A 23558-nucleotide genomic window follows, 5' to 3' on the forward strand; every position below is an offset into this window, starting at 1 on the left:
TGAGATAATTCAGACGCTCTCAGGCTTAATTTCGGGGCGGTTCGGGTGCCCTCAGAGTGATTTTTTGGGGTGATTCAGGTGCCCTCAGGGTGAATTCTGGGGTGTTTCAGACGCTCCCAGGGTTAATTCTGGGGCGGTTCGGGTCCCCTCAGGGTGAGTTCCGGCGTGCGCGGGTGCCCCAGTGTTAATTCTGGGGGCCCTTCAGACGCTGCCAGAGTTAACCCCGGGCTGCCCGGTGCCCCGGGGTGAGTTTCGGGGGCCCTTCAGACGCTGCCAGGGTTAATTTCGGGGCCGCTCGGGAGCCGGAGCCTGCGCGCTGCCGCCGGAAGGTGCCGCCCGCCCGGCGGATGTTGCGGCGCGGCCGCGGCTGAGGGCAGGAGCGGGGCCGCGGTAGGAGCGGGCCGGGGCTCGGGGGCTCCGAGGGACGCGGGCGGGCTCGGGCCGGTAACAGCGGCGGGCGGCGCTCGGGCGGCCGCCATGTCGCGGCAGTTGAGCGTGTGGCGAGGGGCCCGCCCTGGCTCGGGCATGTCGCGACAGGAGAGGCGGTCGTGAGGAGCCGCCGGCTGCGGTGTGTGAGGGGAGCGGGCAGAGCTGAGGGGGAGATGGCTGAAGGGACGCGGCCCAGCGTGTCTGAGGGGTAAAATGAGCAACAGAATGTTGTGCGTGTCTGTTCTAGATAAATGTTATGTCGCTGTTGTTTCTCCCAGGCGGTGAGGACACCGCTAGCTCGAAGCAGGCCGGTTTCACGGGGCTGTGGGCAAGGCTTGCTAATCTAAATTAGAAATCGTAATTAAAGCTCAGAGATAACCCCCCGGAGGTGGTGCAGCGTCTCCGTGGCGGGAGTGGAGAAAATTAAACAGCAAAAACCCCTCAGGAGCGGCGTGTGGGAGCAGCAGAGTATCCAGCCTGGATGCAGGGTGTGATTGCCCCTCTGAGGTCCTTTTCCCTGGATTTGGGGGCACAAATTTGGGCTGTTTGGCTTCCCTGGGCTTTGGAGCCGTGTTTTCCCAGCACAGGCTGGGGTTTGGTGTCTGCACGGGTCTGGAGCAGGGACATCGGCTCTGTGGGATTTAGTGTGGGATGGGGACATCGGCTCTGTGGGATTTTGTGTGGGATGGGGACATTGTCCTGCCCTGAGCCGCTGTGGAAGGTTTGTGTGGGGGACACCGAAGAGCTCTAGGACTTGCTGCTGTTGTGGGCAAAGCTGTCAAATTTATTTCCCTTTGGATTGGTGTTGGGGGTTTTTGTTTTTGTGTGGGTTTTTTTTTTTTTTTTTTTTTTTTTTTGGGGGGGGGGGGGGTTTTTTGGTTTTTTTTTTTTTTTTTTTTTTTGACATCGTGGGGATTTTTGGAATGGTGTGGTTGGAAGGGACCTTAATGCTCATCTTGTCCATGGGCAGGGACACCTCCCACTGTCCCAGCCTGCTCCAGCCTGGCCTTGGACACTTCCAGGGATCCAGGGGCAGCCACAGCTTCTCTGGGCAAATAAATCGAAGTATTTATAGAGCAGATTTTAAATATTTTTAAAAACGGACACTTTGGGTCACACTGGCAGCTGTAACCATTACAGGCCGTGCTCCCCTGAGGAGTCCCTGCCTGGAACATTTTTGACTCCATCCCGGCTTTTCCAAGCCCCACACTGTGTCAGGGATACCAGGGAAAGGTTCCACTATTCCAGAGGGTGCTGGCACTGCCCAGGCTCCCCGGGGAATGGTGACATTCCCGAGGCTGCCAGCGATCCAGGAGCTGCCAGGGATGCCAGGCTGGGATTGCCGGGGGTCTGCGCAGGGATGCCCAGGCAGGGGGGTCTGTGCCGGGCCGGGAGCTGAGGGAATTCCGCGTCCCTGTGCCTGCAGCACGTCCCGAGATGGCCGACGAGAACGAGGAGCTGCCGGCGGACGAGGAGCTGCCGGCGCCGGCCGAGGAGGGCTTCGAGCAGCTGGAGAACGACAGCCCCGCGGAGCGCAGCGGGCACGTGGCCGTCACCGACGGGCGCTGCATGTACGTCTGGGGAGGATACAAGGTACAGCTCCAGCCTGGGAACCGGCCCTTCCATCCACCCGGGCGCGGCTCTGGGGAGTTATTCCTCCCCCGGAACAGCTCCAGCCAGCAGTTTGTAACACGGCCCCCAGGGGTGTTTTGCAACGTTGGAATAAATCACGGGTGTTAAAGCTTGGCAGATGCACGGATTTTTGGGGTGTCGTTTGCCTTTGGGAAGAGGTGAAGGGAGTATTGTCTGATGGGAATTGTGCACCCTGGGAGTGGTGATTTTATTTGCACAACCGTATTTTTGGGTAGTAATTTGTAATTGCATTTTGTAATGCTAATTTGTCATTTTGGGTGGTAATTTTTTGGGGTGGCAAGGATCCCAGGTTTGTTGTTGTCACACAGGGGGGTGCGTGTGCTGCGGCGCCACAAAATCATTTCAGTGACAAAGTCATTGTCACTGAAACTCAGTTTCAGTTTCACTGAAAGTGAACTCAGTAAATGAACTCCTGTCATGGAGGGGGTGGGGGAATGAAAAAGGAGCTTTGGGCTCATTTCTGCTCCCTGGCTCAGGCTGTAAAACAGAGGTTTAACTTCCATTTACCCGTCTGGCTCTGCTGGGAGCTGATTGTCCCCAGCAGGTGCTAAATTAGGCTGATTGCTGCTCTCCACAGCAGTGTGGGAAGCACAGGCTTTGCTCCTGCTGTGATCTGTGCTGGGATTAGTCCCAGAGGGGTGCAGACATTCCCTGGAGTCTGTAATTCCATGTGGCAAACACCCTCCTAACCCTGCTTTTCCTTCTCTGACCTGTCCTGCAGAACGCCCAGGTCCGGGGGTTTTATGACTTCTACCTGCCTAGGGATGAAATATGGATCTACAACATGGAAACTGGAAGATGGTACAGTAAATCATTCATTTGGGGGAAAATCTGATAAATCCTTGAATTGGTGTGGAAAGGGACTGAGCAGGGAGAGAATCCCCTGACCTCTTTGTTCCCACCTATCAAACTCTTGTAAAAGTGTGTCAAAGATTTCAGGTTTGGGTTGTTGTTTTTTTTTCTGTGAAAGCATCCAATATGTTTTTCCAGGATGAAGTAGGTGAGGCAGCTGGGCCAGGCAGCCTGGACAGGAGTGTGTGACCATCAGTGTGAGGTGTTTTGGGATTCCTGGGACAGGGAATTGTCCTGCAGCTGGCAATTGTGTTTGTGCCACTTCTGATGCCAGTGGTGGTCAGGGAATCCCTGTTGAGTTCTCGGCCTTGTCAGGAGTTGTTTTTCAAGGTTGATGCAGCCCCAGAAGCTGCTCAGAGCTTTGCAGGAAGTCAATGCCAGCCCTCCCTGGGGTCAGGGACAGCCTGGGGCACGGGCTGGAATCTCCTCTCTGTGGTTACGACGTTTACAAACAGGAAAAATCCAGGAGCAAAGTGGGAACCTGCAGTTTACACAGGTGAATCCTCTTTGCCTGAGGATTCTGAGCATTCCAAGCTCCTGAGCTGGGCAGATGGGATTCCTACCCCCAGAAAACCCATGCATTAACTGAACTGCCTTTTCCCCACCCCTCCATCATAGCAGTTTTGTGAATTGTTACATCTGAAAAGGTGGGAAGAACTGGGAACTGTGGTAATCAAAACCCTCCAAAGAAGGCCATCCCTGTTCCCTGGGAGCAGGTGAGGGATCCCACCCTGGTTTTTGCAGGAAGAAGAGCAAGACTGAGGGAGATGTTCCCCCCTCCATGTCTGGCAGCTGTGCCGTGTGTGTGGACAGAGTGCTTTATCTCTTCGGGGGGCACCACGCCCGGGGCAACACCAACAAGGTCAGGAATGCCTTCCTAATGGAATAAAAGAATAATAGAACATAATCCTTTCCCATGGGGGTTGTGCCCTGGAAGCCTCACAGCACTGCAGGAACACCCCCAGCTGGCATCACTTCTGTCCTTGTGCAATTCCCCTCAGCAATTGGATTGTGTCCCTGCCTCTGAGTTTGCTGATTTTAAAAGATGGGAGTTGCCAGAGTTGCCTGAATAATATCAGGAACTGATCTGGAACTGGTGTGGGGTGGCTTGAAGTGTTTCTGTTCCCTGGAGTCTGTGGTAATCCCAGAATCCCAAAATCATTCATGTTGGAAAAGTCCTCCAAGATCACTGACCCATCACCACCCCTTCAACTAGAATTAATTAATGATCTTTTCTGATAGTCTGGCAATGTGGTTTAAATTAAATAGTTTTGGTCTATATGAATATGTAGTTTATCCATTTAAATATAAGATCATATATTTATTTTGTAAACATAAACTAGGAGTTGGAAAGTTCTTGCAGACAGTTTGAAACAAACCTCATTTGTAAGGGGTGATTTCTTCCCTTCCTGCTGTGGCATTCTCACATTTCAGTTCTTGTATGTGAGCATAGCAGCTGGTTCTCTTCCTGAATGCAGGGAAGGTGTAATACCATTAAAAAATGTCACTTTGTAAACTTCTGAACCATTTTTTAGTTGTAAAATGATTGTGCTCTCTACACACCTTCACTGTATCCCACAACAGCTTTTGGATGCTGAAACTCAGTGCCCAGAACCCTGTTAGTGGTGTAAAGGTGTTTGAGGTTGCAAAAAGGTCAGAACTTTTTGATTTGTGAATCCATCTTTTGTTGCAAATATTTTCAGTGCTCTACTTTTCAGCTAGGAAAAGAACTTTTCATTTATTACTTTTCTATACCAACACACGTAAATTAAAAGTTGCTATTTTAACAGCAGATTTAAGCTTTAAGCTGACTGTGAGTTAAAAAATCTCTTTATTTTCCCAGTTCTACATGTTGAATGCCAGATCCACGGACAAAGTGCTGCAGTGGGTGAGAGTGGAGTGCCAGGGGGTGCCCCCCTCGTCCAAGGACAAGCTGGGGGTGTGGGTGCACAAGAACAGGTGAGGCCCCAGCCAGGGCCCTGCTCTCTCTTGGCTTCTCCCTCCTCCTCCTCCTCCTCCCTGCAGTCACCCTGGGGCTGGCTGGGAATGTTCCCTGGAGAGGAGAAGGCTCCAGGGAGAGCTCAGAGCCCCTGGCAGGGCCTGAAGGGGCTCCAGGAGAGCTGCAGAGGGACTGGGGACAAGGCAGGGAGGGACAGGAGCCAGGGAATGGCTCCCAGTGCCAGAGGGCAGGGATGGGTGGGAGATTGGGAACTGGGAATTGCTGGCTGGGCTGGAATTGCCAGAGCAGCTGTGGCTGCCCCTGGATCCCTGGCAGTGCCCAAGGCCAGGCTGGACACTGGGACACCCTGGGACAGTGGGAGGTGTCCCTGCCATGGCAGGGGTGGCACTGAGTGGGGTTTAAGGTCCCTTCCAATCCAAACCATTCTGGGATTTTGGAGTTTAACTCTTGTGCTGCCTTGGCCACTCCGTGGAGAGAGCTCCCAGTTAGACTTGCTGTGGGATTTGCTGCAGAGACTCAGGAAAGGGACACACCCCTTGTGTGTCCCTTCCAGCCGGGGATGCTCCGTGGTGCTGTGGAATTGCCCTCAGTGCTGCTTTTTCAGCTCCTTGATGTGGGGAGCGAGCTCTCATTAGCACACCTGATAGCATCAGCTGAGATGAGAATCTCTGCAGGGCTGCAGTTGTGGGTGGTTAATTAGGTGCTGCAGGTTGTTTTCTGTCACTCCATAATCCTGTGGGAATTTCTGGCAAGGCCATGCCAGTTCCTAACACAGGCTGAACCCCAGAAGTAAAACTTGGAGGTAATTCCCACTGAAACTGCAGGAGAACAATGTGACAAAGGCCACTGTGCAGTGGCCAGGCTGCACACCCTGACAGCTTCAGAGATCTGGAAGTGGAGCAGAGCTTGGGAGCCTGGGGCTGGAAACAGCTCCAGAGGGACCCAGGGTGGGTGGGAGGGTCAGTGAGGCCACAAACAGAGCCCTCACCTGGGAAACCAAGGAGCTTCCCTGGTTTTCTGAGCACAGCCTCTATTTATATTTATATTAACAGATGTGACAGAATTTCTCACAGCTCTTGCTCTGTGTTTTCCTCCAGGCTGATATTTTTTGGAGGCTATGGCTATTTTCCTGAGGGGAAGCAACGTGGAACGTTTGAATTCGATGAAACTTCTTTTTGGGTAAGTAACCCTGGAAGCCATTTCTGGTTCAATTTTTACTGTTTCATCAGTGCTTGTTAAAAATTGTTGCTTCTTTATGTATTTTTTTTTTAAGAATTCAGGTCTTCCTAGAGGGTGGAATGACCATGTGCACATTCTGGACCTTGAAACTTTCACTTGGAGCCAGCCCATAACTACGGTAATTAATGGTTTGCTGTCAGTTAATCAAGTCACAGCTCAGTAATGTTATTTAGGAGTGTTCTTGGAGCCATTTCCACTGAATTTAAACCATTCCTTTAGACAGATTCACTGTGCAAAAAGAGGAAATTTGCCTTTTCTTTAGATCTGTCTTTGTCCATTTTTTCCTGTCCCTTGCTTTGGTCGATGCCACAGCTGCGTTGTGCTCAGGGCACTGGGGTTTGCTGTCACCCTCAGTGCCAGGGATGGTTGGCTCCTGTCCCTGGGGGGCTGAATTGTGGTCAGGAGACAATTAAACACTGCTAATTGCAAATACACACATTTGGAGTGTTCAGGAACAGGGAAATGGGCTGGTGTTGCCACAGGGTTGGAGGAAGTGAAATGTGAGACGAGGAGCTCCAGATTGCCAAAGAATTGCTCTGATTGCTTCATACAGGTCTTGAGTGGTTCAGAAACTCAAGAAAAATGGTGTTTAATGGAATCCCAGGATGGTGTTTAATGGAATCCCAGAATGATTTGGGTGGGAAGGGACCTTAAAACTCATGCAGTCCCACCCCTGCCATGGGCAGGAACGCCTTCCACTCGCCCAGGTTGCTCCAAACTGGCCTTGGACACTTTGATTTATGAATTTAAGGATTTATTATGTTGCTGTCTCATTTACAGTCTGTCTTCTGTGGCTGAACCCTGTGCTAAAATCAGAATTTATACACTTCAAGAGGGAAGAAATAAACCCCATTTTTAATGAGTTCTCTGATCTTCCATCCATCAAAAAACTGCCCACAGGATGATTTACTGGCCGTGGTTTTTCACTCTGATCCCTGCTGGCCTTAAATCTGAGTGGGGCTGAGCCTCTCTTGTCCTTGGTGACTGATCTGTGCTGTCCCTGTCCCTCCCCAGGGCAAGACCCCGTCCCCTCGCGCCGCCCACGCCTGCGCCACGGTTGGGAACAGGGGCTACGTGTTTGGAGGCAGATACAGGGTAAGGCAGCCTGGTTCAGCTCTGCTCAGCCCGGGCCTCAGCAGCAGGCTGAGCCACGCTCTGCTCTCTTGCAGGAGTCCAGAATGAACGACTTCTACTACCTGAACCTGGACACGTGGGAGTGGAATGAAATGTGGGTGTCAGACTGGATCCATGTGGAGTTCTTGGTGTCTAAAGAAATTCAAATTGTCCTTGGGTCACTGCAGTGTCCTGCAGATAATAATCCCAGGAATAACAATATCCTGAAAAATAATCAGGGCAGGAAAAAGAGAGGGGTTTTGCTGTCCCTGATGGTGATTTGGGGTGTTTTTATTGCCATCCAGACTCACCCAAGGCATCTGCCCCGTGGGCCGCTCGTGGCATTCCTTAACGCCCATTTCCTCGGATCACCTCTTCCTCTTTGGAGGCTTCACCACGGACAAGCAGCCCCTGAGTAAGTCATTCCAAAGGGATTTGGTGGTGGCTTTGTGCTCTGGAACAGCTGGGATGATTGCCTTGAATTCCTTCTGAATTCCTCCTGTGTGCTCCAACTCCTCATTCCGCAGAGCAGGAGTTGCTGAGATTAGAACTTCCAGCAACTGATCTGCTCCAAAAATGTATCTGAAAGTGCAAATTGCACTTGGTGAATTGGTGACAGCTTTACAGTTCTCCACCTTCACCCCCATGAATCTCTGTTGCATTAAACACCTGTTGTCAAACAGGAGCCAGTATTTTATAAGGTTTTTCCTAAAATACTTGATTTATCTAAGAACAGAAATGGGATGTGCTACACCAGAGTATTTGTATATTGCAGCAACTTCCAGAACTGACAGAACCCTGCTTTTATCTGGGAATTTGCTTGTTTTCAGGTGATGCCTGGATTTATTGTATCAGCAAGAACGAGTGGGTACAGTTTGAGCATAACTACTCTGAAAAACCAAGGTATGGCAGACTATTCCCTGGAAGTTGGGTACAGAAGGGGTGTGGAAACCCCTGGTGGTGGCTGTCAGAGAGGGGACCCTGGTTCCTTCTCACAACCCTGTGTCCCAGAGGTCCCACCATGTGTCCCAGAGGTGCAGGTTGTTGTGTGCTCCCAGAATTCCAGGTCAGGGCCACACAGGGCAGGCAGCCTGTGAAACAGCAAGAAGCACAGGATTTAGGGTTTGATCCTGGGATTTGGGGTTTGATCTGGCAGTGCTAACTGGAACCAGATCCTTGCTCTGCCCCCACGCAGGCACGGGCTGGTGTCACCAGGGTCCTGCCAGGGGCTCATCCTGTGCACAGCCAGGGCTGTTCCTGGCTTCCTGCTGAGGAATCAGGAGTTGGTGACGTGCCATTTAAAGCCCCACAACCTCTGTGATGCAGCAGTGTGGCATGGGAAACACGAGTCTTCCTCCCTCTGCTTAGGGAAGTGACCTGAGCCAGGCTGAGGAGTTACAGCACTGCTGCTTCCTGGTTTTCCCCCTGTGGCCTGGCTGGGATGAGGAGGGATCTTCCCAGGGCTGGGTTTGGGTTAATGCAGTGCTGCTCTCTGTTCCCAGGCTGTGGCACACGGCCTGTGCCAGCGAGGAGGGCGAGGTGATCATCTTTGGGGGCTGTGCCAACAACCTTCTGGCCCATTCCAAAGCTGTGAGTTGGTTTTGAGCTTCCCTTTCCCGTGGGATCTGCAGTGCTGATCTCGTGGGGATCACAAAGGTGCACGGACAAAGCCTGAGGGGGAAATGTCCCTCGGTGCAGATGCCTCAGGCTGGGAAACCTGAAGGCTGCCTGCAGTGTCCCTGCCCAGGCAGGCTGCAGTGGGATGAGCTTTAAGCTCCTTCCAACCCAGCCATTGTGGGATTCCCTGGCTGTGTGAGCCTGGGCTGCTCTGGCTGCTGCTGAGAGCCCACAGAACCAATTCTCTCTGTGTCTCTGCCTCTCTCCAGGCTCACAGTAACGAAATCCTGGTGTTCTCCCTCCAGCCAAGATCTCTCGTAAGGTAAGAGGGCAAGACTTCAGCATGGAACTGTCGTGTCCCAGCTTAGCTGGCAGGAGGAAACTCCTGGGAGGGTGGGGAGGCCCTGGTGTGGCTGTGGCTGCCCCTGGATCCCTGGAAGCATCCAAGGCCAGGTTGGGGGCTTGGAGCACTCTGGGATGGTGGAAGGTGTCCCTGCCCCTGGAAAAAGGGTGGAACGGGATGGGATTTAAGTCCTTCCAACCCAAACCATTCTGGGATCCTAAGACAAGTGGGGCAGAGTCACCATTAGACCTGTTCATGTTCCCAAAATACTGGCAACCATTTCTGCCTCCACGGAACGCCGCCGGAGCAGCAGCCAGGGCTGAGGTGGAGGATTCCCCTCACTCAGCAGCCCTGGCACAAGCTCCCGGCGCCGCCCCTCCCTGCTGACAGCAGCCCCGTGTTGCAGGCTGTGCCTGGAGGCCGTGATTTGCTTCAAGGAGATGCTGGCCAGCTCGTGGCACTGCCTGCCCAAGCACCTGCTGCACAGCGTGAACCAGCGCTTCGGCAGCAACAACACCTCGGGCTCCTGAGCCGGCCCGCGGGCTCAACCCTCTGTGTGTAGGTAGTTGCTTCTCGCCCTCCCGTGCATGTGAATGGCCTAGAGAGAACCTATTTTTGTGTGAGATGTTCCAATAAATGTGTTTGATGCCAGAGGAGCCTGAGCTTCAGCTGTAAGCAGGCGTGGGGTTGTGCACCCCGAGGGGTGAGGCCGACCCCGAGAGCGGGGGGATGTCCATGGGGACAGAGCTGGGAATGCCGAGCACAGCACGGCTCTGCAGTGTTGCTTTAGTGGTGTTTGGTGCACAGCTTCACGTTCTGCCACAGATGCTTAAGGTCAGAGAAGCAGGATCTGGAAGTTAGAAGGAGGATCTGGAGGTTGTCCCGTTGTCGGTCGATAAACTGTCGTAAACCTTGAGATGTTAAAGCACCACTACTTTCTGCTTGGCTGTAGTTTGGTTTTGGTTTTTTTTTTTGGAATTTTTATGTTGTGGAACTTCAGTTGTGAACCTTAGGTAGCAGATATTCTGCCCTGCGAGTGTAACTGAGAGTTTGTGCCTGTTCCCTGCCCCTGGAATAGCCCCAGGGATGTCCCCTGGCTGCAGGGACATGGAGAGGGGACACGGGGGACAGGGCCAGGCTGTGCTGCTGTGGGGAAGGGGGAATCATGTTTTAAGCTGTCTTCAAAAACTAATTAAAAACGTTGACTTGTAGAACAATTCCTGTGCTGTAATTCCTGAGATCCTGGGGGTTTATCCTGACTCCCAGCCCTGCTCTTCCTCCCCTCCACAGGTTCTGGCACAGCTGGGCTGGGGGGATCTGAGCCTGCACCTTCCTCTCTCCACAGCCAGGGGATGTTTGGGGGGAAACAAGATTCCACCTTCCCAAAGGAAGCGTTCTCCACTGGCACTGCCCTCCTGGAGGCTCTGGAATTGAACACCCTGGAGTTTTCCTGCCCCAAATTCCAGAGCCTTGGCCCAGCAGAGGGGAACGAGCGCTCAAAGAGAGAAGCAGCAGCAGGGGAGGACATTCCTGACCAAATGCCAGCAATTTAATTCCACTTTTATCTGCAATTTGTAGTATCAGAGTCCAGCTAAACCAGCAGGAATGCAGGCCCTGGCTGCTGGAATTCAGTCCTGGTCCTGGCTCTGTGTCTGTCTGTCCCAGCCCCGGGTCTGGTGTGGGGCCAGAGCCCCCAGCATGGAATCACTTCCTCTTCATGTTCTGGAGGTGAGGTGCAGACACTTTCACCTTCCCAGGAATATTTCTTGACAGATCTGTGTCCTAGGGAACAGGGGAGAGGAGAAGTGACCACAGCAGGAAAGCCTTTCTGGAGCACTGGCATGATCCTCTCCTTGGCCCCGGTGAGCACCAGGACATCTCCAACCTCAGCTCCAGTGCAAGCTCCTGCCCTGCTCCAGGAATTCCAAACCCAGAGGGTTTGTTGGAGATGCTGCTTTTGTCAGGCAGTGACACAGTGCAGACACAGAAGGCCCAGTGCTCCCACTGAGGCTCAGCTTCTCCTGGTCCTCCCCAGCCTGGGCAGCAGAGCTTTCCCAGAGGAGCTGGGAGTGTCCAAGGCCAGGCTGGATGGGGCTTGGAGCAGCCTGGGGTAGTGGGAAGTGTCCCTGCCCATGGCTTTTTAAGATCCTTTCCACCCCAAAGCACTGCAGGACTCTCTGACCTTCCCCAGGAGTACAAACTACTGCTGAACAAACCCAGCAGCACACAATGTTTTGGCAGCATTTCCTCCCAAAGTGGCAGCTGTGGCCACTCTGCTCTGCTCTGCAGAGGGGACACAGAGCCAGCCCCACCTTCACGCTGCGGAACAGATCCTTCTCCCGGGCACTGGCTTCTTTGGACTGCATGAAATTGTGCAAGGCAATCTTGGCAGCTGGAAAACACAGGGAAGAGTGAAACAGCTGGACTCCCCCACTGCCTGCAGCAGGCAGAGCTCAGGAGTCAGGCGCTCACACCCTACCTTTGCCCTTCTTCTGCGTGCCCGGGGTGAGCTTGACTTTATACCTGCCCAGAGGAGAGGCTTCTGTCAATACAACCAAGGCACCACGTGCCCCCCAGGAAGGTGCTGCACTCACTTGTAGTTGGTCATGGCTGTGTAGGGAGCACAGATGGGGACAGCGAAGAGCAGGATGTCCTCGGGGTGGGGCTGCCCCGTCAGGGAGTCCAGCAGGGCCTCGCTCTCCTGGGACACAAAGAGCTCCACTGGCACCTGTGCTCTGCCCTCCCTGGAGGCACGGGGCAGCAGGTGGCAACAGGCAGCCCTGAAGGGCCCTTCCAGCCAAACCATTCCATGGTTCCATGAGCATGGAACGGGCATGGAATTCCCAAGCCAGGATTTGTGACTGATGTGTTTCATCACTAAAATCACATCCTTGGCTGGGTCTTGGGTCACCCAAAGCTCCCCCAGCAGACACTGTTATCCTCCTCCATGGAGGAATTTAAAGGAATTCACTTATTCCCAGCCCTGGGCAACACCCACAGCCTGTCATTACACAAAAGTAATTACAGAAAAGTTTTACATTTTACATGTAAACAAACTTCTGAACTAAACCTGCAGCGCTCACTGTGTCATCCTCCAGAGCCACCAAGGCAAAACCAAGGGCAAACGTCCTTGGAGCCAGCTCTGGGTTTAAGGGGATGTGGAGATGAGCAGGGCAGGCAGAAAAGGAGGTTAATTTTTAAAATACAATTAAAGTGGGTTCAAACAGTCCTGGAGGGCTCCCTGTCCCAGTCCCAGCAGGAGCACAGCCCCACCTCAGCCCTCACAGAATGAGCATTTACCTCCAGTCCTGGCTGCTCCTGGTCCTGCTCCTCCTGCACACACAAACAGAGGACACATCAGGCCTGCAGAAAGCAGAGCAGCTTCTGCCTCCCCTTTCCCAAGAAATTCTTTAATCAGCAGGCCCAGAAAGCCCCATTCTCCCTGCAAAGAGGACTGAGCTCCTTGCACAACAAGGTGAGAGCAGCCCTCTGCCGTGGGAGGGAGGGTGGAGTGTTGCTTTCCAACCTCTGATTTGCCTGGCACACGCCGAGCTGGGAGGAGGAGATGGGCTCAGAGATAGCAAACCCCAGCAGCAGGGCTGGGAGCTGGGTCCCACAGGGACTGCTGCAGGGCTTGGGGCTGCTCTGGCATCCAGTGGGCTCCCTGAGCCCTGGCAGCAAACACAGAGCTCTCCACAGTGCCCAAAATCCAAGGGGAGCTGCTCAGCCTCCCAGGAGCCACAAAACCCCAGTAAGGGACAGACACATGGACAAGTGAGGAGAGAGCTGCTCACCTTCCCATCTCACTCCTCACCTTGTCCTCCTGCAGCTCATCCAGGGCTGGCTCCTGTGCCTCGTGCAGCACAATTCCTGCTGGGAGGGTCTCCTTGCCCCCTCCTGCTGCACGATGCACGGGTTTGGGTTTCTGCTGTTGCTTCTTTGCCTCTTCTTTTGTCTTCCCCTTCTTGCCTTTTTTCCCTTTGTCCTCCCTGTTGGAGCCTGCAGACTGTGGTGACACAGGTGGTCAGGGCTGGTGACCAGAGCCACCACACCCCGGGGAAGGGACAAGTGCCCCCTCACCCCCAGCAGCTTCATGATGAGCTCCCGGTCCTCCTCGTCCTGGTCCCTGTACTTCTCCTTCATCTTCTTCATTTTGCTCTGCAGCAGGAAACACCAACAGCTTCAGAAATGACAACTTTTAGCAGAGCACTGCAAGCACAGATGCTCTTTCCTCCCCAGTATCCCAGACTTTCAGAGCAGTTCACCAGTAAGCGAGGCACTGGTTCCAGTGAGCTCCGTGCTAACCCCAGCACCATCATGGGAGCCCCCTCAAAGCAGCCACAGATCCCAAACCCTGGCATTGCTCTCCCTGTTCCCATGCCAACAGCTCAGCCAGCTCCCCCTGCTCCCTGCCCACCTTCTGGCCCCGCTTGATGGGCTGGGGGGCTGGAGCTGCCTTGGGGCAGTTGGGAGCAGCCACAGGCTGGGGCTCTGGCTCTGTCTCCTTCTGCTTCTCTTCACACAGCTCCGAGTTCTCAGAGTTGTTCTGCTGCTTCTTTTTCTTCATTTCTCTAAGGGGAACAGTCACAACACCCTCATCTGCTGTGATGAGAGAAGCTGCTGCTCTCCTGACAGCATTCCCACCCTCATTCCCTGCCACAGGGACCCAGAGAACACTGGAAACAGCCCCTCCTCAGAAAAACCTCTCCCTCCCACCAGTAAAACTGTTCCCAAGCCAGCATTCCCAAAGGACAGGAGCAGCACCACACCCTGGAAATGCAGGATGGACAACGGGCATGGACTGGGGTGGGTACAGATGTGCCCAGGCCATGGGGAGGGAATGGGGAAGAAGCATTTACCCAGAGCAGCTGGGGCTGCCCCTGGATCCCTGGCAGTGCCCAAGGCCAGGCTGGACAGGGCTTGGAGCAGCCTGGGATGGTGGAAGTGTCCCTGCCATGGCAGGGGTGGAATGGGATGGGATTTAAGGTCCCTTCCAACCCAAACCACCCTGGGATTCCCTGGAACAGCCAGGGGCTCTCACCTCCTCTCCTTGGCAGAGAGGTGCCTCCGGCCCTGGGCCCTGCTGTCACCCTGAGGAGGGAAAGGCAGCTCAGGGCAGGTCCTGCCCAGCAGCTCCCACTGCCCTGGGCCACCCCTGGAGCGGGCACCTTACCAAGCTGGGCTCTTCCTCTTTGGGGATGATCTTCTGCAGGGATCTGTGGGGACAAGGAAAAGGAGCTCATCAGCAGACGTAGGGCAGCTCACCATGGACACACCAAGCACAGCCCAAATTCAGCAGCCTGGTTCTAACTTTCAGCTTTCCAGAGCTTGGCAATCCCAGCTTGGGTGACTGGAAAAGGCAGGAACACTGGGATTCACTTTAGAAAACAATCCTAGCTCTCTGCCAGCTCCTCTCACACACACAAGCACCAAACACAGCCTGGGCACCGAGGGAGCCCCAGAGAGCAGCTTCCCATGGGCCTCAGCCATCCCTGCTCCCTGCACCCTCCAAGGAGTCCCAGGGACAAGAGGGAGCCGAGCTCATCCCACAGCCTCAGCAGAGCAGAGGCAGCTCAGGGCTCAGTCTCCAGCATTCCCATTGCTGAGTGTGGAAAGAAGGGATGGCAGAGCATCCCAGCCTTGTCCTGGCAGTGCTTTAGGGGACCCTCAGCTGCCCCAGCTGCTGCTTCTCTCACCTCTGGGGCTGAAGGTGTGACAGGTCGATTGTGGTGTCTGGATAATTCACCTCTTCCTCCTTCACCTCCCCCTTGGGCTCTGGATGCTCCTCCTCAGAGTCTCCATCCTCCTCCTCCTCGGAGTCAGCCTCTGGAGCAGGAGTGTTCCCTCCTTCCTGCTCAGCTCTGCCCTCCTCTTGGGTGCTCTCAGCTGTGGCTTCCACATCCTCTGGAACTTCCACATCCTCTGGAGCTTCCACATCCTCTGGAGCTTCCACATCCCCTGGAGCTTCCCCAGCCTCGGCTTTTTCCTCCTCACTGCTGCTGTCTCCTCCATCTGGGGCATCCAGGGCAGGAAAACACAGGAACACCGAACTGATCCATCATCCCAGGATGGTTTGGGTTGGAAGGGACATTAAAGCTCCTCCAGTGCCACCCCTCCCATGGCAGGGACACCTCCCACCATCCCAGGCTGCTCCAAGCCCTGTCCAGCCTTGTGCACTTCCAGGGATCCAGGGGCAGCCACAGCTGCTCTGGGCACCCTGTGCCAGGGCCTGCCCACCCTCCCAGCCAGGAATTCCCAATTCCCAATATCCCACCCATCCCTGCCCTGTGCCAGTGTGAAACAATTCCCCTTTGTCCTGTCAGTGATCCCAACTGTGGGATCAGCCAGGGCCTGAGGGATCCCCCAGGGCCCCCATACCTAAAAGCTCCACGTCCTCAGCCAGCAGCTCACTGGCACTGCTGGGAACCGTGTCCAGCTCCTCCTCCTGCACCTTGACCCTCCTCTCCTCGCGGTGCCTCCAGACACAGCTCTCATCCACCTGGGAACGAGGAGCCTCTGCGTCAGGCCTGGGGATGCTCACACAACACCTCACTCAGCCTTTCTTCCCTTTTGAACACTTCCTGCCATCAAAAGGCAAGAAAGTCGAACCAGACCCAAGTGTGCCAAGCCCACGAGCCAGGGGGACACACAGGAATGTTCAGATTCCAAACAGAGCTGGGAGCACAGCCCTGGCAGAGGCAGGAAGGCCCAGAGTCTGCTTGGGATGCAGACAGAGCACACTGGGCTGAGATGGAAATGAAAGCACAGCCATTATCAGCAAGAAGCTCTTTATGGGATTTTTCCCAGTGGGAAAAGAAGTAATTGGGAATACTCTGATAAGCAAGATGCAGAAAATAAACCTCCTGCAGCTCAAAGCAAATTACAAAAGCCAGCAGGAGCTGCATGGGAAAAGCTGTACCTTAAACAAGAAGCTGAAGCCCATCATCAGATAGGAAGGTGGAAGGAAATTCTTTTTCCCTGAAAAACAAAGGGAGAGTCTCATGAGGAGGTTTAGCACCATGCTGCAGGATGTACTTCCAAAAGTCATTTTTATTAGAGGCTTCAGGCTACCAAAAAATTACACTGGGGCTTTTTTATCTCTGGGATGAGAACAGGAGAGCTCAAAAGCAGCTGAGTTAATGAACTTCTGCCCAGGGCTCAGCTCAAACTGCTGCTGCAGCTGCCTGATACTCAGACTAAGCCATTCCCAACAGATTTCTGGGATAATTCACCTCTTAGAAGAAGATTGGGATCTGCTGCCACTGCAGGACAGCCCAGCAGTTTTGGGAAAACATCCCAGTGCCACTGCTCCCTTGTGCCTCACCTCGGATCATGAAGCTGCCAGTAGTGAGATATTCTCCCGTGGGGGCAGTTTTAGAAACCTAAAAAAAACCACAATAAACTGTAAAAAATCTCTGTGACAGAAGGCCAACATCAGGTGACAACAGCACCAAGAGAAACACTGGCTGAACAGGAGCTGAACTCCTGGGAACAGCTCTGCAGGATTCCATATCCAAGGGCCTCTTCCTCTCCTTAGCAGGGAATTTTCCTAAGGAATATTTCAATCCAATCACACCCAATCCCTGTGTTTTAGGAGTCCTGGGTGAGTAACTCAGGAAATAAACCCAGTATTTACTCAGGAGCATTCAGGGAATGACGCCTTGAGAAGGCTGAGCTAGGACAGAGGCTGGATGGAGCTCCAGAATAAAGCAGGGATTGATTCCAAGGATCTCCTCCATGGATCCACCTCGGGCAGCACCAGAGCCCAGCCAGGGCTGCCCCCAAGATGAACCCAAATGGCCCCAAAATGCACGAGCGCTGCCGGGGTCTCTCCCTGGGCTCAGCTCTGCTCCATGTGCACATTGCAGTTCAGTGTCCAGTTCCAGCTGCAGCCCCTGCAGTCCCACCCTGCTTGTTTTTCTCTCTGCAGCCCACGGGCTTTGTGCTCCTGGGCTGGGATTGGGATCATTTGTCCTTGGTGCCCAGCTGGAGCAGGAATTGTTTTGTGTCCCTGCTCTGTGCACAGAGCTCAGAACTACACACCATCAGAGCCATGCCCTGATGTGGAGCCCAGCCCCACACACTGAAGCAGCTCAGAATCTGAAAATAGAAAAGCTGAAACCTGAGGCATCAACCAAACCACCACAACTCTGGAGTGATCTCCAGACCCTCACACAGAAGTCTGATCCACACCCGTGGGATCTGTCTGGGCTCACCCCCAGCTCCCTGGGGAGCAGTGCTGCAGGGTGGGGCTGTGCTCACCTGGCTGTGGGACACCCACCAGGCGCTGGTGACCACGCGCGCGTCCCAGGCAGCGCTGTAGCACAGGGCCATGGTCCCCGCCTCCGTCAGCGTCCGCGGCGGGATGGGCTCACCTGGCAACACCCAGCACACCAGCAGCCATCAGATCCTGCCCCGACCCGGCCTGGGAGCTTCCCAGGAAGGACTGGCACCCATGCCAAGGGAAGGCAATGCCAGCCCCAGGGCTCCACAGGTACCTGAGGGGTTCTTGATGACGCAGCTGGTGGCTCCGTGCAGATCCGCGTGCACGTAGATGTCCCCTGGGAAACAGGAGACTTCCCTCAGATCCACACATCCCAAGGAAGTCTCTAATGTTAGATGGAAATGCCTGGTCTGGCTGCAAGGGGCAGCGTGGGGACACAGAAGCCTTTTAGCCCATCCTTGTCCCAGGGAGATTCAGCTCCTCTGCTCCTGAGGGGAGCCCATCCAAGCTGCTCTCGCCCCGTGGCACCAGAGGAACTCCCACCACCAAAACTCCCTTTGATCCAAGGCCCAGCTCAAGGACAAAGCAGAGGGACCTTCCCCTGTCACTCCTGGGCACTCACAGAAGTGGGAAGGAGGAGGAAAGCCCCCATGCCTCCATGGGCTCACCTGGTTTGAGGTAGCGCTTCACGATCAGCTCGTTCTGCTGCTGATCCCTGCCAGCAATCACCAGGTAATTCTCAGAGCTGATGAACCACAGGAACTTCTCAAACCTGCCAAATTCCAGCAAATCCACAGTGTGAGTAACACCTGGAACTAACAGGACATTGCACAGGTGGTTTTTGATAAAAACTCTAAATATCCATCTTAGCACCTACAATTTATGAGACTGAAAATATTTTTACTTCTATCCATAGGCCTGAGACATAAAACAAGGCATGGGGCAACTACACATCACTGGCAGGGAGATTTGGAGATGGAACAAGAAGCACAGCCCTCCTATTTATTTTTATTTTTATCATTAAAAGCTTTGAGGTTTTGTTTCATCTGTTTGTTTTTCAAAGCAAAGAAGCCGAGAATGGTTTGGAAGGGACCTTAAAGATGATCCAGTCCCCCTGGACCACACCTCCACTGTCCCAGGGTGCTCCAAGCCCCATCCAGCCTGGCCTTGGACACTGCCAGGGACATGGCAGCCACAGCTGCTCTGGGCTGCTGTCCCTGGGAACCATTCTGGGATTCTCTGACTCTTTAAGGAGTCTCCATGCAAAGTGCAGTGCTCAGAAATCCTAAGAGCTCCCTCCTAATCCAGCAGGGTAGCTCCATCCTGACACAGGACATGAGAGAAGGACAATGGAGCTGTACTTGCCAATAGACCTTTCTGGCCTTCTGGATGGTGGTGACAGTCTGGACTTCCCTCAGGGTTTGCTTTGTCTTCTTCTCAGCTGATTTAAAAGCCTGTTTGGACAGAAAGCACCATCACCATGCAGCAGGAATCACAGAATTCCCCACTGAACACTGGGAAAGTTGGTAGGAAATGGCTCTGGACTTGATCCCAGTGCAGGCTCCAGCCAGCCCTGCTCCTAAATCTGCACCCTGGAGCTGCTCCCTGAAATGATCAGCTCTGGGACTGGAAGGATTTCCACTGATTTTGCACTCTGAGTCCTGGTCTGTCAGTGTCTCCACCTGCTCTGAGTATTCCCAGTGCTACTGGTGGAAAAGGAGGCTCCATCAGGGATCTGCAATCCTCCACTGAGCTCCAAATGTCAAGAACAGAACAACTCTGGGTGATTGTTTTTCCCTTTCATGTTTTGTTAGGGCTGCTCAGATCAGGTCAGGATTTCCCACTGAGCAGTGGCAGGGATTTTCCTTTTAAATATCTTCTAAAATCCAAGGGGAAAAAAAAATACCTTTTCTGCAGCTTCCACTGTCTTCTGAGTTTTCTTGGCTGCATGTCTTTTGTGATCATAGTACCTGTGAAACACAAGTGTGTGTCCTGAAGTCCCAGCAGATCCACTCCCTCATCCTTCTCCCACCATCCCAGGCCTCTGCCTTTTGCTCCATGAGCAGAACTGGAAAACTCAACCAATGTGAGCCACAGAGCAGCTGCCCTGCACCAGGGAATTCCCATCCCAGAGCTCAGGACAAGCTGCTATTTCCATTTTCAACAAGATATCCCAAAACCCTTCTTCCTGCAATATTATCACCAACAGCTAGGCACCCAGAGAAATTTCTCCTTCAAAAAACACATATTTACTGAAAAATCTTACTTTTTGGCATTGGCATAGGCAGACAAATTGAGATCAACATCAACCAATAAGGGTTTGTTTTTCTGAGGCTTCTTCAACTGTTTGGTTTTATTCTTTTTCTTTTTTCCCTTTGGTCCTTCTGTTTCTTCCTTCTCTATGTCAGCACCATCCTCCTCCTCTTCCTCTTCAGATAACACATAGGGGTTCCTAAAAACACATGAGATCATAAGGCTGAGATAAGAGAACTGGTTAATTTTTAATCCTTGGTGCAATGTGCTCTTAACTGAATTCTCTCAGAAGTTCAGAAATGGCCCAAGGAGCCTCCAAACCCTTCACACTGTGCAGACGCAGGAAGCTTCATGTGCCAACCCTTTTTTGTCCTGGAGTCAGCCAAATTTGGGGGGAAAAAATAAAACAAAAGCAGAAGATAAAGAGCCCAACCTTTCCAGTGCAAGGAACTGACTGAAAGCAAGTTTATTCTACAAACTGCCATTTCTGAAAGCGAGGTAACCAAAAATTCACGGATTCACTCTGCCACGTCCCAGCAAACAAAACACCAAGACTTCTGGCTACAGAAAAGCAATTTTGGGGTATTTTTGAACCCCTGAGCTCCTGAAGCAGCGCACTCACCTGAGCAGCATGGTGATGTGGTTTGTCTGCAGCTTGAGCTCCTTGATGGCCGTGGCCACGGGGTCCCCCTGGGCCTGGGCCTCCTTGACGATGGCGCCGATCTCGGCCCAGTCGATCTGGTTGGCCAGGGCGCTGCGCACCACGCGGATGGCCCTGTCCACCACCTCCAGGTTCACCTCGATCAGCTCCCCCTTCAGCTGGTCAGCTTCCTTGGGGACAGGAGCAGCTCGCAGCCCGTGCGGCCACACACGTGCTCAGCAGCAGTTGTGGTGACAATGGAAGCAGAGGTGAAGGGATCCAGGGATGGAGTGAAGAGGTGGCACAGGAGGAGATCCAGCTCCAGTGCTGCCAATCCCTGGAAGTGCCCCAGTGCCCCAGGGACAGTGGAAGGTGTCCCTGCTCGTGGAGCTGCATGGGATTGAAGTTCCCTCCCAACCAAACCATCCCATGGTGGTGTGATTGTGCATTTTTTTAATTAAAACCCAAAATCTGTCTTACCTGAGCCTGCTGGAGAGCTTCCAGTCTGTGCTCATGGTCCCTACGGACATTTTCAAGTTTCTTCAATGCTTGTTTTTCCTTTTAAATACAAGATGGCAACAAAAAATTATATAAAATTATATTTATATATAATCTTGCAGTGATTATCTGATGCCATTACCAAATGGCATCAGGTAATCACTGCAAGAAGCAAGAGAGGCCTCTGGAAATGTGGAGCCCCCCCAGCTGCCCAGGCTGGATGAGGACACACCTGCTGCAAGGCCTTCAGATCGATCTTCTGCCCCTCCAGCTTGGAGTAGAACTCATCTGTAGCCTGCAGGAGAGAGTCAGGTTGGAGAATGCCCAGGCTGGCCCGACTCAGAGCAGGCACAGGAGGGTCCCTGCAGAGAAGGGGCTGCAAAGCACCCAGAGAGGTGACAGGGGCTGAGACAGCCTCCAGGAGCTTTCCCATTTCCCTTCCCACGGGAGGAGCCCAGCAGGACACTCAGGGCTGAGTCTCACTGCAAACACAGAAGGAAAACAGTGGCCAAGCAATGGCTCAGCTAAGAAATGATGGAAAAGCTGCTTTGGTTCAGATTAAATGGTTGCAAAGGCAGATCTGCCTGCCCTGAACCCCTGCTGCTCCACTGGGTCACCTAAAAAAGCACAAAGACCCAGAGTGCCTAAGAACTGCTCCAGCTGTGCTTAAAGCACAAGATGAGGGAGGTTTGGGGCTGTTTAGATCATCAGAGGGACTGGGGACAAGGCATGGAGGGACAGGACACAGGGAATGGCTCCCACTGCCAGAGGGCAGGGATGGGTGGGAGATTGGGAACTGGGAATTGCTGGCTGGGCTGGAATTGCCAGAGCAGCTGTGGCTGCCCCTGGATCCCTGGCAGTGCCCAAGGCCAGGTGGGACAGTGGAAGTGTCCCTGCCATGGCAAGGTGGCACTGGGGGAGGTTCTGAGACCCTTCCAGCCCAAACCATCCCGGGGTTCTGTGATCAGTGAGGGACATGACAGAAATTGAGGCAGGAAGCAGGGCAGGAGCGTGGAGTGGGAATTCTGGAGATAAAGTCAAGAACAAGAGGCCAGTTAATGACTCCAGATGTTAATGAGTCGAGCAGCAGAAAGGACAATGCCCAAGGAAACCCCAAATAGGAGCCCTGAGGCTTTCAGAGCAAGAAGAGGAAAAGTGTAAATGTGATGTCTGCACAACTGTGAACTGCAGAGACAACTCAGATTCCAGCTCTCCAGAACACAACATCTGGGACTCCCTGACTGGAAGCCTCCCCCTCCCTCACGGGTTCCACACTGCAGGATGAGCTCAGGGGCCAGCACTGCCCAGCTGCAGCCCAAACCCCTGCTGGGTTGGCTTTTTCTCATCAAACACTCATCCATGAAATGATTCATCCCTTCCAAGGTCTCTGTGTTCATTAACAGCCCCTGCCCTATGTTTTAATTACTCTTTTTAGCAGCAGTCAATTCAAGCACTCAAGTACAGCATCAGCAAAAGCACTGTACCTTATTGAATGAGTCAAATTCCAAGTAGGGACATTTTGAATGTTGAGAAAACAAGAAAGGATGAAATTCCTCATATCTGTAAAATACACATTTGATATTATCACCTGAAAACTAATTTCTGTTATGCAGATTAGTAGAAAGAAAGGGAAGAAATACTTCAAATATTTACGTGTAGATATCTTCTGCTGGTTTATCTGGTTCCAGACTTGGCTTCTTCTCCCTTTTCTGGATAACATAACCCTGAAAGCAAACAAAAATATCATTTTGTCTGTGGAAAGGTTTAGGTAGCAATAAATAATTCCAGCAGGGAACATTGTGCCTGACCCCACTGTCTTGTTTTGACTCCAGTTTCTTCTGGAAAAAGAAGTGAACTTTTTCTAGCCCTCAGGACTATCCCATAAATGCAGAGTTTCTCTGCAGGATTTATTACAGAACCTATTCAATCCCAAGTGCAAATGTCCCAGGATTCACACAATCTGCCTGTGCATTATTTAATTGCTGCCCAGCTTGTGGAAAGAAGCAATTTTTATTCCACACCAGCACCTGATACCCAGGAAGAAAATCCAGAGCTGGGAACAGCAGGAATTGGGAATTCCTGAGCAATTCCTGCTTGCCAGCTTAACTCTGCAATTCCAAATCACAGATAACCCACCCCAGACCCACCTTTCCACTGAAGTTGTCAGTGAGGGCCATGTATTCTTCTGCTTTCTCTAGAGCTGAAAGAACCTTTTCAAGGTTTTCTGAAGAGAAAACAGGAGAAATATTTCATCCCTGCAATTACTGCTCATTTTAAACAGGAGTCTAAGTTTACACCTGGGAAACTTTTAATAAAAAAATTTATTTAGATGCTTTTAGCACATAATTATTCAAGTTTCAGGAGGAAAAAAGACCCCACAAATATCAGCACTTTATGAAATTAAAGCATAACCCAGAAGCTGTGAGAAGTTATTTTTTTACTGCACCGTAATGCAGTAGGAACAAAAAATCCTCTGGATTTATGGCAAATATAAAACACACGAGGAAAATAAGACTGCAGGAAAATATTTTCTGATTTTATTACCCAAATCTTTAATTTCCCAATAAATGTAAAGCTGCTACTTTACCAAATCCCCAATGTTTGCTACAAATAAGGACTTGGATATTAATTCTTCTTGTCAAACAACCAGAACTCGCCTCATGGGAGAGGTGATGTCAGAATAAAATCATTCAGACTACAGAACAATGTGACATTTTATCTCCAATTCAGGCACAAA

At 52.6% G+C, this 23558-nt stretch overlaps 2 protein-coding genes across 6 annotated transcripts; one reads left to right on the forward strand and one right to left on the reverse strand.

Annotated features, from left to right (window-relative positions):
- Nucleotides 1-231: 231 nt before the first annotated feature.
- On the forward strand, nt 232-10423 carry LOC135292308 (kelch domain-containing protein 2). Of its 4 annotated transcripts, none has more exons than XM_064406510.1 (14): nt 232-390; nt 1856-2022; nt 2804-2883; nt 3679-3796; nt 4778-4893; nt 5992-6073; nt 6168-6251; nt 7148-7228; nt 7303-7361; nt 7552-7661; nt 8077-8149; nt 8749-8836; nt 9133-9185; nt 9613-10423. In XM_064406510.1, exons 2-14 carry the CDS (start codon nt 1867-1869, stop codon nt 9734-9736), a joined length of 1224 nt encoding a protein of 407 aa, XP_064262580.1. In that variant the 5' UTR covers nt 232-390; nt 1856-1866; the 3' UTR covers nt 9737-10423. The 4 variants fall into 4 exon arrangements, with proteins under 4 accessions (XP_064262580.1, XP_064262582.1, XP_064262581.1 ...); XM_064406512.1 differs by lacking the exon at nt 232-390 and adding an exon at nt 413-568; XM_064406511.1 differs by lacking the exon at nt 232-390 and adding an exon at nt 418-637.
- LOC135292307 (ribosome quality control complex subunit NEMF-like) lies at nt 10159-23536 on the reverse strand. Of its 2 annotated transcripts, XM_064406508.1 has the most exons (27): nt 22969-23536; nt 22475-22545; nt 22306-22381; nt 21054-21116; nt 20804-20881; nt 20306-20514; nt 19697-19882; nt 19337-19400; nt 18796-18884; nt 18099-18202; nt 17705-17767; nt 17469-17581; nt 16531-16588; nt 16126-16184; nt 15585-15705; nt 15134-15218; nt 14903-15097; nt 14380-14422; nt 14248-14297; nt 13624-13777; nt 13287-13364; nt 13021-13212; nt 12507-12539; nt 11801-11907; nt 11686-11729; nt 11519-11598; nt 10159-10988 (listed from the first exon to the last, which is right to left on the reverse strand). In XM_064406508.1, the coding sequence occupies exons 1-27, from the start codon at nt 22996-22998 to the stop codon at nt 10911-10913; spliced, it is 2523 nt and encodes an 840-aa protein (XP_064262578.1). In that variant the 5' UTR covers nt 22999-23536; the 3' UTR covers nt 10159-10910. The 2 variants fall into 2 exon arrangements, with proteins under 2 accessions (XP_064262578.1, XP_064262577.1); XM_064406507.1 differs by having other exon boundaries at nt 14903-15218; nt 22969-23535.
- Between the last annotated feature and the right edge of the window lie 22 nt (nt 23537-23558).

The sequence above is a fragment of the Passer domesticus genome, unplaced genomic scaffold (assembly GCF_036417665.1).
Source record: "Passer domesticus isolate bPasDom1 unplaced genomic scaffold, bPasDom1.hap1 HAP1_SCAFFOLD_286, whole genome shotgun sequence".
NCBI lineage: Eukaryota > Metazoa > Chordata > Aves > Passeriformes > Passeridae > Passer > Passer domesticus.